General features: G+C 40.8%; 1 protein-coding gene and 1 pseudogene across 1 annotated transcript; both read left to right on the top strand.

Moving 5' to 3' along the window:
• The first annotated feature begins 877 nt into the window (after window positions 1-877).
• Window positions 878-3687, top strand: LOC110731274 (putative receptor protein kinase ZmPK1). The gene has a single exon (XM_021911117.1). The coding sequence runs from the start codon at window positions 988-990 to the stop codon at window positions 3394-3396; it is 2409 nt and encodes an 802-aa protein (XP_021766809.1). The 5' UTR covers window positions 878-987; the 3' UTR covers window positions 3397-3687.
• Window positions 3688-5118: 1431 nt separating this feature from the next.
• Window positions 5119-7743, top strand: LOC110731142 (annotated as a pseudogene).
• Window positions 7744-16726: the final 8983 nt, after the last annotated feature.

Genomic DNA, 16726 nt, shown 5'->3' with positions numbered 1-16726 from the left:
AACCCATGTTTGATCATGGTTAAGAGCTTTAACCATGGCTTAAAGTGATATAATGACGTCATAGTTGGGTTTAATGAGGGTTTGGTAGTAATCGCAACATCTTAAATTTTTTTGCGACAATAATTCACAACTTTTTTAATTTGCAATAATAATTTATTACGAAGTGGTATTAACTTGCGGTAGTAATTGACAAATATTCCAAAAGAAATACATTCTTATATAATTCTATCATATAGAATAATGTGCTCTATGTCTTCTCTAGTGCAAAATAGTGCAAAATATTAAGACCCAAATATCTCTGAAAAGTTCAAGACATCAAGGTAAGGCTAATAATGAAATCAAGTGGGATTTTTTTTATTTTTTATTTTTTGTTTGTTTTTGTTTTTTATTTTTAATTAAGGCTTTAACTCACCGTATAGCCTACGACACTATTAGAGCCAAACATTATTTTCACGAAGAATTTTTTTTATTTATTTTTTGTGGATGATTGTACGTACATACTACGTATAAATCATGTTCAATGTCACAAATTGTACTATCTTTGATTTGTTATTACTATTCGGACCGTATTAATCACACAATCGTGATATTTTACAAAATTATAACATATATTTTTCCATTTACTAACTAGTCACAAGTCACAACTATTCAACAAACGAAACTCTTGCCAATCGGAAAGCAACTATTCCCTCCAATCCTTCTTTCTCGATCTATTCCCTCCAAAGAATAATTTTCAAATGTTTAAAAACTTGATTGAAACCTTTGCATGTGGGTTTTATTTATTTATTTATCTATTTATTTATTGTCATTTCTTATCTTTATCCTCATTCGCTTTCCCTATAAAAGAGGTATGAGGCAAACTCAACACGACACCAAAACTTAGACAAATTTAGAGGGATGGAAGGAATATAGAGTACCATTGTAAATATTACGATTTCTATTCACTAATGAAATAATATTGCCTAATACACCCACTAAACTATCATCATGAGAGCTCAAATAATCTTCTTCCTCTTAATTATTTGCAATTTCAACCTCTTTGTAACATCTTCCAAACCTTCAAATTATCTACCTAGAGGCTCTTCATTGACTGTCGAAGATGCTTCATCGAAACATCTCGTTTCGCCGGACAAAACCTTCACTTGTGGCTTCTACACATTCAATGACACCACCCATGCCTATTACTTCTCAATTTGGTACACCAACTCTAAGGAAAAAACCGTTGTTTGGACGGCTAATCGAGATAAACCCGTAAACGGCCATGGCTCGAGGTTGACCCTAACGAAACATGGTTCACTAGTCTTAACCGACCGTGGTGGCTCAATTGTGTGGGCAACAAATACTTCCTCAGTCGCGGTTGATAGAGTCGAGCTTCTTAACTCCGGGAACCTTGTTCTTAAGAACAAAAGTGGTAAAATTCTATGGAAAAGTTTTGATTTTCCAACTGATACTTTGTTACCTAATCAATTTTTTACAGAGAACCAAAAATTAATTTCTCGAATATCTCCGCAAGTTTTTAGTCCTGGCTATTTTAGTTTTTACTTTGATATTGAAAATGTGCTTAAAATGGTTTACGACGGCCCTGAATTTTCAAGCGTATATTGGCCTAATCCTGATATTAATATATTTCAAAATGGTAGAACAAGTTACAATGGTACCACGGTCGCGATCCTTGATGATACGGGTGCTCTTGTATCGAGTGATGGACTACATTTCAGTGCTTCCGACGTTGGTTTAGGGGTTAAAAGAAGGTTAACAATGGATTATGATGGGAATTTGAGGCTTTTTAGTTTGAATGATACGTCCGGTTTATGGACCGTAACATGGCAAGCTGTTATTCAACAATGTGATGTACATGGTTTATGTGGTAGGAATGGGATTTGTATTTATACACCGGACCCTAAATGTTCATGCCTTCCGCACCATGAACCCGTGAATTCGAATGATTGGAGCAAGGGATGCAAGCCTAGATTTAAAAGGGGGTGTAATGATACTCAATTTATTGAGATTCCTCATGTCGATTACGATGGTTTCGATCTCAATTTTACTCGAAACATTTCTTTTAATGATTGTCGACAAATTTGCTTAGGGGATTGTCATTGCGAAGCATTTAAACATGCCATAAGAGAAGGGTTATGGACTTGTTACACGAAAGGTGACCTTTTCAATGGGCACATGAATGATGAGAGTTTGTACCTAAGAATTCCTAAAAGAGTGAAATCATCGGAGTCCAATAATATCCTTAGTGTATCGCGGTTGGCTTGTGGAGGTGGTGATCCGAAGATAGAACTCCTACCCATGTTGTATAATGATGCCTCAACTCGAAGCTTTAAGTGGGCGTATTTGTACTCATTTGGTGTGGCTATTGGAGCCATTGAAGTCGTTCTTTTCGTATCAAGTTGGTGTATCTTTTTCAGGAAACATGGGACTTTGGGTTCTTTGGAAGAAGGGTATCGGACTATTTCGAGTCAATTTAGAAGCTTTAGCTACGGCGAACTCAAGAGGGCAACGGAGAAATTCAAGCAAGTTCTAGGAGAAGGAGGGTTTGGATCCGTTTACAAGGGTGTTTTATCAGATGAAAGGGTGGTAGCAGTGAAGAAACTCGAAAAGGTAGTCCAAGGGGAGGAAGAATTTTGGGCAGAAGTGAGCACATTTGGTAGGATCAATCATATGAACTTAGCTCGAATGTGGGGTTTTTGTTCGGAAGGGATACAAAGGCTCTTGGTTTATGAGTACGTCGAGAATGGATCCTTAGACAAACACTTGTTCTCTTCCTCCACTACAAGCACCCTTCTCGAGTGGGAAAAGAGGTACAAGATTGCACTAGGTACCGCAAAAGGCTTACAATACCTTCATCACGAGTGCCTAGAATGGGTTATCCATTGTGATGTAAAGCCTGAAAACATACTTTTGGACAGTGATTTCGAGCCTAAAATATCAGACTTTGGGTTAGCAAAGTTATGCCAACGCGATAGCCAAGGGTTATCCCAGTTGTCCATGATGAGAGGCACGAAAGGGTATATGGCTCCCGAGTGGACAACAAACCTTCCTCTTACATCGAAGGTTGATGTTTACAGCTACGGAGTAGTGATACTAGAGCTAGTGAGAGGGCTTCGACTATCGAGTTGGGTAGTCGATGATAATGTTAAAGAAGAGGAGATGCTTAAATTGAAAAGTTTTGTGAGATTTGCACAAGGTAAGATGCAAGATGGAGGGGATTCATGGATCGATGACTTAGTCGATTCGAGATTGGAAGGAAAATTTTGTCGAAACCAAGCAGTAAAAATGATCGAGATAGGTCTTTTGTGTGTCGAGGATGACAGGAACAAGCGTCCAACAATGGAATCAGTTGCCCAAGCTCTTGCCGAGTGTGAAGATGAAGTTGTAACTATGTGACTAATACTCCTTAAAAATAATGCTTGGATATTTATTCTAGTTATTTTTGAGCAAAATGCTTGGATGTAAGTTTTTTTTTTTTTTTTTTTTTTTTTTTTGAAGAGAATGCTTGTATGTATGTTAATGTGTTATTGTATGCATATAAATTAAAAACATAAATCGAAGAAGTAATTTTTGTAAAAAGTTGTTTAAAATTATAAATTGTTTGACAATAATATGTACTCCCAAACTAGGATATGATATTTTTACCTTCATAATGTAAAATAATTTGTAATTAAGGCCTTATTTGCTTCACCTTATTTTCAAATTAAAATTTGTTGAATTTAAATTATTGATCGATTTCTTATTACAGAACTGAACTGAAATAAATATTTTATAAGAGAAGGAAATTAGGAACTGAACTGGACTAAACTGAAAATAAACGTATGAAAACAGACCCTTAAATATGATTTTTCCAATTTAAAAAAAAAAATCTTATTAAAAAGGATTTCTATATGAAATTTTGGGATAACTATCAACTTTTTATGGACCAAAAATATTTGGTTTATAAATGACAACAGCATATTCGTGCAATCGTGCGTGGCCTTTTCAACGTCATCATTGGTCCTCTGAATCTAGAAATATTAGTACTTTTTTTTATTATTTAATTTTTTTTATATTTTTATTTTGAAGAGAGAAGCATTAGTATTCATTTCAAGTAATATACACAAATACACTACTCCGTACTGTATTAGATTTATTGACGTAATTTCTGTACATATAGGCTAACAAAATAGTGTTAAATTAAACATTTTGAATTTAGGGAATTTAACATGTTTTGTCCTTTTTTTTTTGTTAAAATTGATGAATAATTTCATGATCAAAATTTCATTTACTCTATATGAGTATATGTGAATAGAATATTTTTAAAATGAGACAAATAATTGAATAAATATACAAAATCAACCCAACAAATGAAGTTTGAAGTTTCGTATTTGGTGTGCTACTATTAGTGCTATAGTGCTTGCAATTGTTGAATAGACCGACTTCGATTTCTTACCATGACTTTCGATGAGTTTAACTTCACTAACGTGTCAGCAGTTACATACAAGACTTTTCATATACCACTCATTAGCAACCACATACATAATATACATACTTCCTTCGTATTTTTTATGTGAATTTATTTATTTATTCGTAACATTACTCGCATATTCCACGTTATTTATATATACTCTCTCCGTCCCAAAAAGAATTACCCATTTGGTCAAAACTTTGTCCCAAAAAGAATGACCCATTTGCATTAAAACACCACCAATTTACAACAATATTTGTGCAAAATTGGCTTCCCCATATAAAAATTTCATTTTCCATGTTATTTTATTACTTTCTCTCTCTATTTTTTTACAAACCCCATGTAAATTTATTTTTCCAATATACTTTTACTTCTTTTTACTTAACTTCCTTAATACCCGTGTAATCAACCCAAATGGGTCGTTCTTTTTGGGACGGAGGGAGTACAAATACAATAATAATAAACACAATTGCATTAGATTTTATTACATTAATTTCATTAGTTTTAATGTTTCATTGTATTAATTCTTTATAATTTTTGCTCATACGAGTTGAAAATTAACTATTCACTTCATCCCTAAATTAAATTAAAAGTCTCTTTCTCTTTATTATGTGAGTAATAAATACTAAAAAGAAGCTTTATATTAAGGGACGGAGGGAGTACAATATTAAGATTTAATTTACGAAGTTTAAGTTGATTTTACGTTGGAAAATGACCAAATGTGAACCGTTGAAATGAAATAACTTATAAATATGAAGTACTTGAAACACCAAATAAATAAATAAATATGAAGTACTTGCTATTTTGGGCATTATAAACACTAGCTAGCTTATTTCCTTTTTTGGGAAAAAAAAGAAATCTCTTACATGGGCCTCCTAACTATCTTCATCTTCACAATTAACACCACTTTTTTCTTCATTTTAGCAACATCTTCAAGCTATATCTCAAGAGGATCTTCCTTATTAGTGGAAAATTCGCGATCGGTTTCAAACCTTCTCTTCTCCCCTGATAAAACCTTCACTTGTGGCTTCTACACTTTCAATGAAACCACCCATGTTTACTATCTCTCAATTTGGTACACCAACACCAAGGATAAAACCGTCATTTGGACGGCTAATCCCTTTAAACCCGTCAATGGCCGAGGCTCGAGGTTCACCCTAAGAAAAGATGGTGCATTAGTCTTAACTGACCTCGATGGCTCAAATGTTTGGCAAACAAACACTTCCTCAACAAGTGTTGACCGAGTCTAGCTACTAGACTCCGGGAACCTTGTCCTTAAGAGCAAAATTGGTAATATTCTTTGGCAAAGCTTTGATTTTCCTACTGATACTTTGCTCCCTAATCAAGCTTTTACTAAGAACAATAAATTGATTTCTCGAATATCACCCTTTGTTTTTGATCCTGGATATTATAGTTTCTTTTTTGATAATGATAATGTGCTTAAAATGGTTTATGATGGCCCCGAATTTACGAGTATATATTGGCCTAATCCTGATGATACTATATGGGGTAATGGTAGGACTAGTTACTATAGTAGTAGGGTTGCAAGTTTTAATGATATAGGAACCTTTGTTTCTAGTGATTCGCTAGAATTTCGTTGTTTGGATTCGAGTTTGGGGGTTAAAAGAAGGTTAACAATGGATTATGATGGTAATTTGAGGTTATATAGCTTGAATAATTCGTCGGGATTATGGGTTGTAACATGGCAAGCTATTGCCAAACAATGTAATGTTCATGGCTTATGTGGTAGGAATGGGATTTGTATTTATACACCGGACCCAAAATGTGCGTGCCCTCCATACTATGAACCCGTAAATTCGAGTGATTGGAGCAGGGGATGCAAGCCTAATTTCGAAAGGGGGTGTAACGATTCTCAATTTCTTAAGTTACCCCATGTCGATTACTATGGATTTGATCTCAATTATACAAGAAATGTTACATTTAATGATTGTCAACAATTATGCTTAGGGGATTGTCATTGTCGAGCATTTAAACATGTAATAAGAGGTGATTCATGGTCTTGTTACACGAAAGGCGATCTTTTTAATGGGTATAATATGGCAGATGATAGTTTGTACCTTAGAATTCCAACAAGGGTAAAAGTATTAGAGGTTAATCGAATCATCCTTAATGTGTCACGTTTGGCTTGTGGGGATTCGAAGGTAGTACTCTTGCCTAATTCGTATAATGATGCCTCAACTCGAAGCTTTAAGTGGGTGTATGTATACTCATTTGGTGGAGCTATTGGGACCATCGAAGTCATAATTTTGGTTGCAAGTTGGTGTTTCTTTTTTAGAAAACATGTAATTTCGGCTTCTTTGGAGGAGGGGTATCATATACTTACTACTCAGTTTAGGAATTTTAGCTACGACGAGCTCAAGAGGGCAACCGGAAAATTTAATCAAGTTCTAGGAAAAGGAGGATTTGGAGCCGTTTACAAGGGTGTTTTGGCTGATGCTAGAGTGGTTGCAGTAAAGAAATTGGAAAACATTGTTCAAGGAGAGGAAGAATTTTGGGCAGAAGTGAGCCTTTTTGGTAGGATCAACCACATGAACTTGGCAAGAATTTGGGGCTTTTGTTCCGAAGGGAAACACAGGCTCTTGGTTTATGAGTACGTGGCGAATGGATCTTTGGACAACCACTTGTTCTCGTCCTCTAACAACTCTGTTGTTCTTGAATGGGAAAAGAGGTTTAAAATTGCATTAGGCACGGCAAAAGGTTTGGCTTACCTTCATCATGAGTGCCTCGAATGGGTTATCCATTGTGATGTTAAGCCCGGAAACATACTTTTAGACTCCGATTTTGAGCCTAAAATCTCAGACTTTGGCCTTGTAAAATTGTGTCAACGAGGTGGTCATGGACTATCAAATTTGTCACAAATCCGAGGCACAAAAGGCTATATGGCTCCTGAATGGACAACGAACCTCCCACTCACTGCAAAGATTGATGTATACAGTTATGGGGTTGTGTTACTAGAGCTTGTGAAAGGAACTCGTCTAACGAGTTGTGCAGTTGATGATAGCCTTGGTGAAGAAGAGGTTACAGAATTTTCAACCTTTGTAAGTTTGGCGAAAACAAAATTGCAAGACGGAGAGGACTCATGGATGGAAGACATGATCGATCCAAGATTGGAAGGAAAATTCAGCAAGAATCAAGCTGCTAAGTTGATCGAGATAGGACTTTCGTGTGTGGACGACGACAGGAATAAGAGACCAACAATGGAAGCAGTTACACAAGTTCTTGCAGACTGTCGAGATGAAACTGCAACAGTAGATACTCCAAGTTATGTGTGACTATATTTGTAGTACTCATCTAATTTATATGCAACTTCTAATAATGTACTTGCATTTTCAGTAGTACACAAAATTACTAAAATTATAATATTTATCATGCTATAAGTGAACTATAGTTTAATTTTATGTTCATCTTACACAACTTTTTATTATTACATACATAAGATATCATACCAGCCTACCTATACATACTCAGATATATTGTATTATAGGAGTTAATTTTTAATTTAAAGCAGAAATTTGAAGCTTTATACTAATGAATACAGAGTACTACGTAAATTAGTACATGATAGGACTTTTCTTTTCTTAGGAAAGGAAAGGCAAAGTCTAAGAAAGAAAAATAAAAGGTCAACTATATAAACATGTATTAATGTATGACTCCTAATATTTTTTAAGTCTTTGAAGTCCATTTTTTTTTTTGTTGTTGTTGTTGTTTGTGGGCATTGTGGCCTGTGGAATTCTTCCATACATAGAAACTACGAAATAAAACCCAAACACTTCATTTCTTTTTCAAACTTTTGGAGTATGAGTATGACACTCTTTCTTTTGTTTTTAAGGTGTGTAAACAGTAAGTCATCTTAAGAGACCATATTGGTCGATCGATCCATACACAAAAGTAAAAGAATATTCAAATACGAGAGATCATCCGGCCAAGAAAAAGGCATGTTTGTACAACAATGTATGAAATCGTTGGGATAGTTAGTTAGGTTAGACTTGATATGTTATTCATATTTATATTTACATGTTGACATAAACAAGATACTCCCTCCGTCCCTAAATTACATTCCTCTTTCTAGCATTTATCCCTCACATAATAAAGAGAAAGAGGAATGTAATTTAGGGACGGAGGGAGTAATATTTATTGCGAGCTAACTATCCAACCTGTATAATGAAATAATAATTAAAAAGTGATTGATTTCGGTAATTGATTATATATTTGCAAAGATGATCAATATTTGAAACTTAGATGATCTGTAGGTGTGATTCGTGTGAATACCACTTCCTAAAAAGTGATCAACACCCAATAACCCGAGCACATATTACACTCGATATTTCATTAGTCATTTTTTAACCTCGGCTAAAAATAGACTCGAACAACCCTATTACCACATACTTTCCCCGCATGTGAAATAAAATTTGGAAAATAATACAAGTCATTGAAACCAATAAATATTCTAAATAGTGGACCGTGATTGTCACAAAAAAATAAAGTCAAATTTATAAGGTTTCCTAACTTTGTCTACTCGTATAAATTAAACCACTCGATATAACAATATTTAGGAAAAATTGCCAGCAATAATCCCACCTTTTAGCCGTCCGCCCAACATAATCCCACCTTTGGATTATTTTGAAATAATCCGACCTTTATATCTAGTCCGCTCTCAATTCAATGGTCCCAAGTGACTTATAACTGGTTGAGTGGGTAAATTTTTTTTTAAAAAACTTTTATTTACACGTGTCACAACGTGATTGGTCAAAAAATAAATTTAAATTTTAACTTTGTTTTTAAGAATTGATTATGAATAATAAACATTAATTAACTATTTAAAAAAAACATAAAAATATATATAAACCAACCACCACATCGCCCCACAGCGACCCCAGCCACCACAGCCATCTCGCCGCCCCTACCACCGGCCCAGACCAGGCCCACAGAAGCCGGCCCCACCGCGACCACACCGCAGACCCCGTGCGCTGTTCTCTGACCCTTCCTACCCTTGCGTCGCCACCAATTCACCATAAGTCCACAACCATTACCGACATCAACGTATGCGAAGAGGAGAAGGGCCAAGATCAAGACGTGGGAAGAAGATAAGGGATGAGATCGGGCGTGGGGAAGGCAGGTAGACGGAAAATGGACCGGAGAAGGGGAAAGGGGCTGGAATCGAGGGTTTGCAAGGTGTTTCCGACCGCTTTTAGTTTAGGATTTTCGTGGTGGTAGGAGGAGGGTTGGTGGTTCGGGGGAGGGGGAAGGAGATCGTCGGCTCTGCGGGAGAGTTTCTGGGCGGTCAACGGCCATGACGCAGCGGGACAGGGGAGTCCGGTAGCTTGGCCGGTGGAAACGGGTTGCGGGGAGGGTGGTTCTGGCTCGTTTGGGCTTTTTCAAAATAATTAATTAATTTTTTCTATTTTTTTCTGAAAAAAAAAACTTTTCTTAATTTTATATTTTATTTTTAGACCAATCGCAGGCCAACGCGTGTCAAGTGACTTGTTATAACAGGTATTTTAACCGGTTGGGACCATTGAGAGTGGACTAGCTATAAAGGTCGGATAATTTAAAAATAATCCAAAGGTGGGATTATTTTGGGCGGACGGCCAAAATGTGGGATTATTACGGGCAATTTTTCCCAATATTTATACCTTAAACATAATCCTCGGTAATCCAATAAACTATCTCAATGCAAACCCAAACCATAATCTACCTATTCTTTGTTTTAATTAATGTTTGGGTCCAATTTAGTCAAAATTGGGCCTGAGCACTAAATGATCCAATTAAAAGCCCAAGGTCAAGGTTCAACTCTCCAATTGCTCAAAAGTCAAAAGTCAGCCCACAAAGTAAGCCAATTGGGCTAAAGCCCAACCTCTCCAAGTATGATGAGGTATAAAAGCCCTCATATTAACACATTCAAGGGGAGAGTCATATTCCAATTCATATGCTCATTCTTGCATTCAGAAATATTCCACAAAAGCCTCAAGCTACAAACTCTCTTGCATAGTGTCTTCCTTTTACACATTATACTGACTTTAGCATCGGAGGGGCCTTCCTCGGAAACACCCCCGAGGCTAGTTTACGTGTGTTCACTGTGCAGGAAACCTTCGGCCCAACACAACTTGGATCGAATCCAGTCTTCTCCATTTCAACGGACCTTCGGCAAGGTCCCATTGTTTTCAACCGAAACAATTTGGCGCCGTCTGTGGGGAAGACTTTCAAAAATCTTTAAGCCAAATTCCTAACCAAGATCATCTTGCAATTATCTTAGCAGCCATGGCTAAGAACCGCAAGAGCAAAAGCCTCCGTCAAGGAGCGGGCGAAAAGCCTAAAACCCCTACACCATCGCCCACGCCGGACCGGAACTCTCCCAAGGGTGCCGGCTCGGGGGGAGGATCACACAAGGAGGATTCCCTATCTCCTATAATGCATGACTCTCAATATAGGCCGGACCACTCTCGGTCTAGCAGGGGTCAGTCTGATCATAGGACATATTCAGTGTCCCAAAGCCAACCATCGGCTGCGCGGCCTCATTACCACACTCGGCCGGGGACCCCTTTGACGGGGCCCAGTTCGGAAGAGGTGGCAAGAGTGCTGGCAGTACTCATGGAGGCAATGAGGGCACAGAATATGCCACCGCCTCGTGATCGAACTCCTCCGCATACCCGGCATCAGCGGAGGAAGTTAGACCATGACGGTGGGAAGCTTCCTTCCTTCCGGGAACTGGAAGAGTGGGAGGAGGATTCTTGGAAAAATGAAAAACAGAGGAAGAAGAACTCTCAATTATTTAAAGGATCCTCATCCTCAAGACCAGCAGCGCATAAGAGCGGCAGCTCAGCTTCTCGGCCAGAATCTACTCGCCGGGAACCCGAGACTGCTCGCAGAAGCGTCCTTGACCGACTCGGCGGCCAGGAACCGAGCGTGCGTAGTCGCCTCTCGTTCCCTGCAGCCGAGGCCCAGACTTCCCAGCCAGGGACGAAAACCACTCCTACCTCTCTAAGAGGGCGGAGCGCGGTCCCTTCGGCCAGGAACAAGGGCAAGGCCATTATGCTTCCCGCTAGTTCACCATTCGAGCAATGGATACTGGAAGAGCGCGTACCCACGGTTAAAATACCGTCGCATATCACATATGACGGGACCACGGATCCGAAGGACCACGTGGCCTCGTATGAGACTCATATGCATCTTTGCCCCAGATCCGAGGCGACTTGGTGCAAATATTTCCCAACCACTCTCAAGGGGGTCGCGCAAGCGTGGATCTCCAAGGGAGTAAGGCAAGGCTCCATAACAGGTTGGGATGATCTGTCCTCCAAGTTCAGGAGCAAGTTTTCCACGGCAAACCGCCGAGAGAAGACTACCGCAGAGCTCATGGGTCTGCAACAGGGGGAAACTGAAAGCCTCCGAGACTACCTGACCCGTTTCAGTAACGAGTCATCAAGCGTCTCCCAGCTGGACCAGGGGCTAGCTGTTTTTGCAATGCAGAATGGCCTTCAGCCAGGAAAATTCCTAGACTTTATGGTCATGCATACCCCACAGACCTTGGAGAAAGCTCTTAGTGCTTCGGATAAGTTCATCCGAGCCGAAGAATGGAATAAAGCAAAAACCCAACCTCAATCCGGGGGAGGGAAACAGAGGCAAATACCCTTGTCTGAAGGCCAAGGCCATAAGGCAAAGGGAAAATCAAAGGCCTCGGAGCCATCTTCGGCCAGCGACCTAAAGAAGGACAGGTTTGCCTCATACACAGGCAGATATGAGTCCTACACTCCGCTCTCTCTTCCACGCGCCAAAATTTACAGTGTGACGAAGGAGGAGCAGAGTTACCGAAAGCCGAGACCACTCCCAGAGTGGTATCAGCGAAAAAATAAAAATCAGTGGTGTGAGTTCCACGATTCTTCGGGCCACAACACTGAGGAGTGTATCCAGCTGAAGGACCAGATAGAAGACATGGTCCGGAAGGGATACTTGAAAAAATACATCGCGGATCACCGCGAGAAAAAAGAATCCGAAAGGTTAGCAAAGGACCCTCGGCAGGACCTTGATTTCCCTCGGAAAAACAGTAAAAAACCGGAGGGGAAATTCCCTCCGATCAATGTTATCTCGGGAGGAATATACTCTCGGAGGGAGCACAAGCGTCACCTTAGAGCTTTGACTCACCAGGTGAACAACGCTGACATTCAATCTCCCCAGTCGCCGGTGCCGAACATGACGTTCACAGCCGCCGACTGCCGGGGGATTACGTTTCCTCACGAGGATCCGTTGGTGATCATCGCCACGGTGGCCAACCACGACGTCAGTAAGGTCCTTGTTGACGGTGGCAGCGGAGCAAACATTCTGTTCCGAAAGGCCTACAACCAAATTAAGCTGAAGCCCAAGCACCTTACGCCGGTACCCTATCCGGTATCCGGGTTCAATGGGGCTTCAACTTATCCAGATGGGAAGGTGACACTTCCTGTCACCATCGGTTGCGATGAGGCAGCCCGGAACGTCATGATTGAGTTTTTGGTCATCGACGCTCCTTCAGTGTACAACGTGATTTTGGGGAGACCCATAATTCACGAGATCCAAGGGGTCGTCTCAACTTATCATCAGCTGATGATTTATGTCTCAGACGCCGGCTTCCCCGAAAGGATACAGGGCAACCAGAAGGACGCCCGAAGGTGCAACTACCTCAAGCCATCCAGTAGTCGCCCAGATAACGACAAGGATGAGGAGGAGAAAGAAAAAGAAAGAGAGCCAAGCACAAAAAAGCCGAAAGGCCTAAGTGCTTCGGCCCAAGGATCAGTGCCCAGAGAAAAAGGTCCCGAAAGGGAAAAGGTTGACTCTTCATCTGAGCCGAAAGACTCAGAGAGCCAGCCGAAGAACACAAAGACTGGGACACCTGCTGACATTGGCAGCAGACCAGATTCTGAAGAGTCCAGTCCATCGGCAATGGACATGGACCAACAGACTGAAACAGCAGAGTTGGCCGAAGGAGATGCTGAGAAATGTGTAACAATCGGGATGGACCTTGATCCTAACACCCGTTGTGAACTTATTCAGCTCCTGCGGGATAACAGAGATGTGTTTGCTTTCTCGGCAGCTGATATGCCCGGGATAAGTTCAGACCTCATCTCCCATAACCGAAGGGTCCATGCAAGGCCTCTCAAAATTGGGGATCTTGTCCTTCGGAATGCTGCTGCAGTTCAGAAAGGCCGAATCCATGGGAAGCTCTCAGCTACATGGGAGGGACCTTATGAAATTTATGATGAGCTTCAGCCAGGGACATACCGACTTCGGCAGTTGGATGGAACTGAGTTGAAGAATCACTGGAATGCTGATGTACTGAAAAAATACCATGTGTAAACCCTTCGGGGCAGAACAATCTTTGTAAGTACATTTTGAACTAATGACAGGCCTTGGAGCCGCCATTTATATAAAATTTACAACTTTTTATCCTTTCAAAATTTTCTTTGTTCTATCTACTCTTTGAGGGTTTTTTATTCAGCCTCGTCTGAAGCCTTCGCCTTCGGGTAACTGGGTTTCAGATTGCTGACAAAACCTGTCTTTTTAAAGAACACCGGTCTTTCAGCTGAAGTCAAACTTCAGTAAGACTTGTTCTCCAAAGACATGAGTCCATGGACAATTCTGGGATATTGCCTTAACTGAGCCTTGTATCCCAGAGAGCCATTATCCGAAACATTGCCTTAAGTTGGCCCTGTGTTTCGGGTATCCATTTTTCAAAGATAGACAGAAAATCAAGGATAACAGCAACAGTTGAAAATTTTTAAATCAGCCTCGTCTGAAACCTTCGCCTTCGGGTAACTGGGTTTCAGATGGCTTACAAAACTCAGTCTTTTTAAAGAACACTGGTCTTTCAGCTGAAGTCAAACTTCAGTAAGACTTGTTCTCCAAAGACATGAGTCCATGGACAATTCTGGGATATTGCCTTAACTAAGCCTTGTATCCCAGAGAGCCATTATCCGAAACATTGCCTTAAGTTGGCCCTGTGTTTCGGGTATCCATTTTTCAAAGATAGACAGAAAATCAAGGATAACAGCCTTTTTAAATCAGCCTCGTCTGAAACCTTCGCCTTCGGGTAACTGGGTTTCAGATGGCTTACAAAACTCAGTCTTTTTAAAGAACACTGGTCTTTCAGCTGAAATCAAACATCAGTAAGACCTGTTCTCCAAAGACATGAGTCCATGGACAATTCTGGGATATTGCCTTAACTGAGCCTTGTATCCCAGAGAGCCATTATCCGAAACATTGCCTTAAGTTGGCCCTGTGTTTCGGATATGCGTCTTCTTTAAGAACGCTGGTCTTTCAGCTGAAGTCAAATTTCAGTAAGACTTGTTCTAAAGAGGTTAGTCCCAGAAAGCTAATATCCCAAGCATTGCCTTCAGTTGGCCCTGTGTTTCGGATATCCAACTTTCAGACAGTCAATCTTCAGTAAGACTTGTATCCCAGAAGCATTGCCTTCAGTTGGCCCTGTGTTTCGGATATCCATTTTGAAGAAGTTCAGAAATTGCTTATTCAACTAAAGTCATACTTCAATTTCTGTGGGGGCAAGAAGCACGCAGTGCAGCTATGTTCGGCAGAGTTGAAGAAAAGAAACAGTAAAGCATTCAAAAATAAAGCAACTGAAGAAAAAAAATTGAGCTACAAGTTCAATAATTCAGTATCGGCAGCCGCCCACAAGCGGAAAATAACAGCTGCCGAAATACGTACATAAGCAAAAAAATAAAACTGCTGTACGACAAGGCAAGCTGAAGCAAAAAACAAGGCAAAAAACTCAGAAAGCGGCAAGTCTAAAGTTAAGCACATGATGAACCGCAAGATTCTGAAGACGACTGCCCGAGTTCCTATGCTTCAGCCGGAGGATCAGACTGATCAGCGTTGAGCCCCATGGTGGCCTCAGCCCCAGCAGCAGAAGAAGCGGGCTTTGCACTTTGCCGAGCCTCCCTTTCCCTCTGCTCAGCTTCCAACTCCAGTCTTTCAGCTTCCTCTTCGGCTTCCTCAGCCTTAAGAATTTCAGCTTCGGCTGGAGTTGCATACTTCATGTGAGGGTCTTCGGGATTCTGGACCCACTCAGCACATTTAGACCAGTCCAGTTTCGGCTCAGCATGAAGGCAGACTCTTCGGCATACTCGGAATCCGTTTCTGAAACCCATCTCATATTCCTCTTGGGTATAAACACGGACCTTGAGTAAAGCCTCAGCATCAGCCAGCTTCTTCTGGGTCTCCTCCAAGTCTTCCTTGGATTTCTTCAGCTCATCAGCGACTTTGGAGGAGGAACCCTTCAGCTCATTCAGCTCTTGCTGAATTTGGAAAGCCTTTGTCTGAGCTTGGGCCACTTCAACTTTCTGGATCAGCAGTTGATCCTCAGCCTCTTGGAATTTAGCTCTTTGGGCTTCAGCAGCAGCAGCAGCCTCTGAGAGTTGGACGTCTTTGGCCAGGAGCAACTCTTCAGCAGCCATTCGGCTGGCTTCAAGAGCCTCTAGACGCTGCTGCACTTCAGCTTGTGCAGCAGTTCCTTCTTGAATTCGGCTCTCAACGGCAGCCTTGAATTTGGAGACGTCCACTCCCATATGCTCCTGGAGGAATTTTTCCCCTTCCATCAGTGGGGGAAAAACCTCCATCTCCATAGCATCGCAGAAGGTTTTCAGAGCTTCGGCAGCTTTTTTACCGTACTCCTCAACCTCCTGCTGCTTCTCTTCAGCTGCTGCTTGCTTCAGCTTAGCAAGCTTAACTTCCTCTTCAGCCACCTTCCTTTCGTGCACAGCAGCGTCTACCCTATCTTGTAGGGTATCAATCAGCTCTACAGTGAGAGTCTGATTGTGCACGAACTGAAAACAGGAAGACAAAAAAAAAAAATAAGTAATAAGAAAAAAATAGAGCTGAATTTCGGAGGAAATGAAGGAAAATTACCTGCATCATCAGCAGTTGGTTAGACCTGGCTGGGTCAGGAACTGATCTACTGGATTCGCCCATCCCAGCAGTGGCCTTCAGCGACCAGATCCTTGCCCTGTCTACTTCGGACATGCCAGCAAAATTGCCGAAGTAGGCTGCAGCTCCTTCTCGGTTTTGACCCCATATGAGGTCCCAGATGTGATCTGGGATTGGAATTCGGGGGGCCGAGAAACCCATTTCTCCAGAATGCAGAGTCTGGAAAGAAGGGAAGGACGACGATGGAGCTTGATTAGCCTTGGTTGTCTCAGCATCGTCCTTCTCAGAGGAGTCAAGTACTATGACCTCCTCTTCTTCAGGGGTGAGGACGAAAGCCTCAACCTCTCT

Source organism: Chenopodium quinoa, unplaced genomic scaffold (assembly GCF_001683475.1).
Source record: "Chenopodium quinoa cultivar QQ74 unplaced genomic scaffold, ASM168347v1, whole genome shotgun sequence".
Lineage (NCBI taxonomy): Eukaryota > Viridiplantae > Streptophyta > Magnoliopsida > Caryophyllales > Amaranthaceae > Chenopodium > Chenopodium quinoa.
This window is presented reverse-complemented; position numbering and strand designations above follow the sequence as displayed.

Excerpts from the sequence above, each read along its gene's own strand:
- LOC110731274 (XM_021911117.1), top strand. The coding sequence starts at position 988 with ATGAGAGCTCAAATAATCTTCTTCCTCTTAATTATTTGCAATTTCAAC.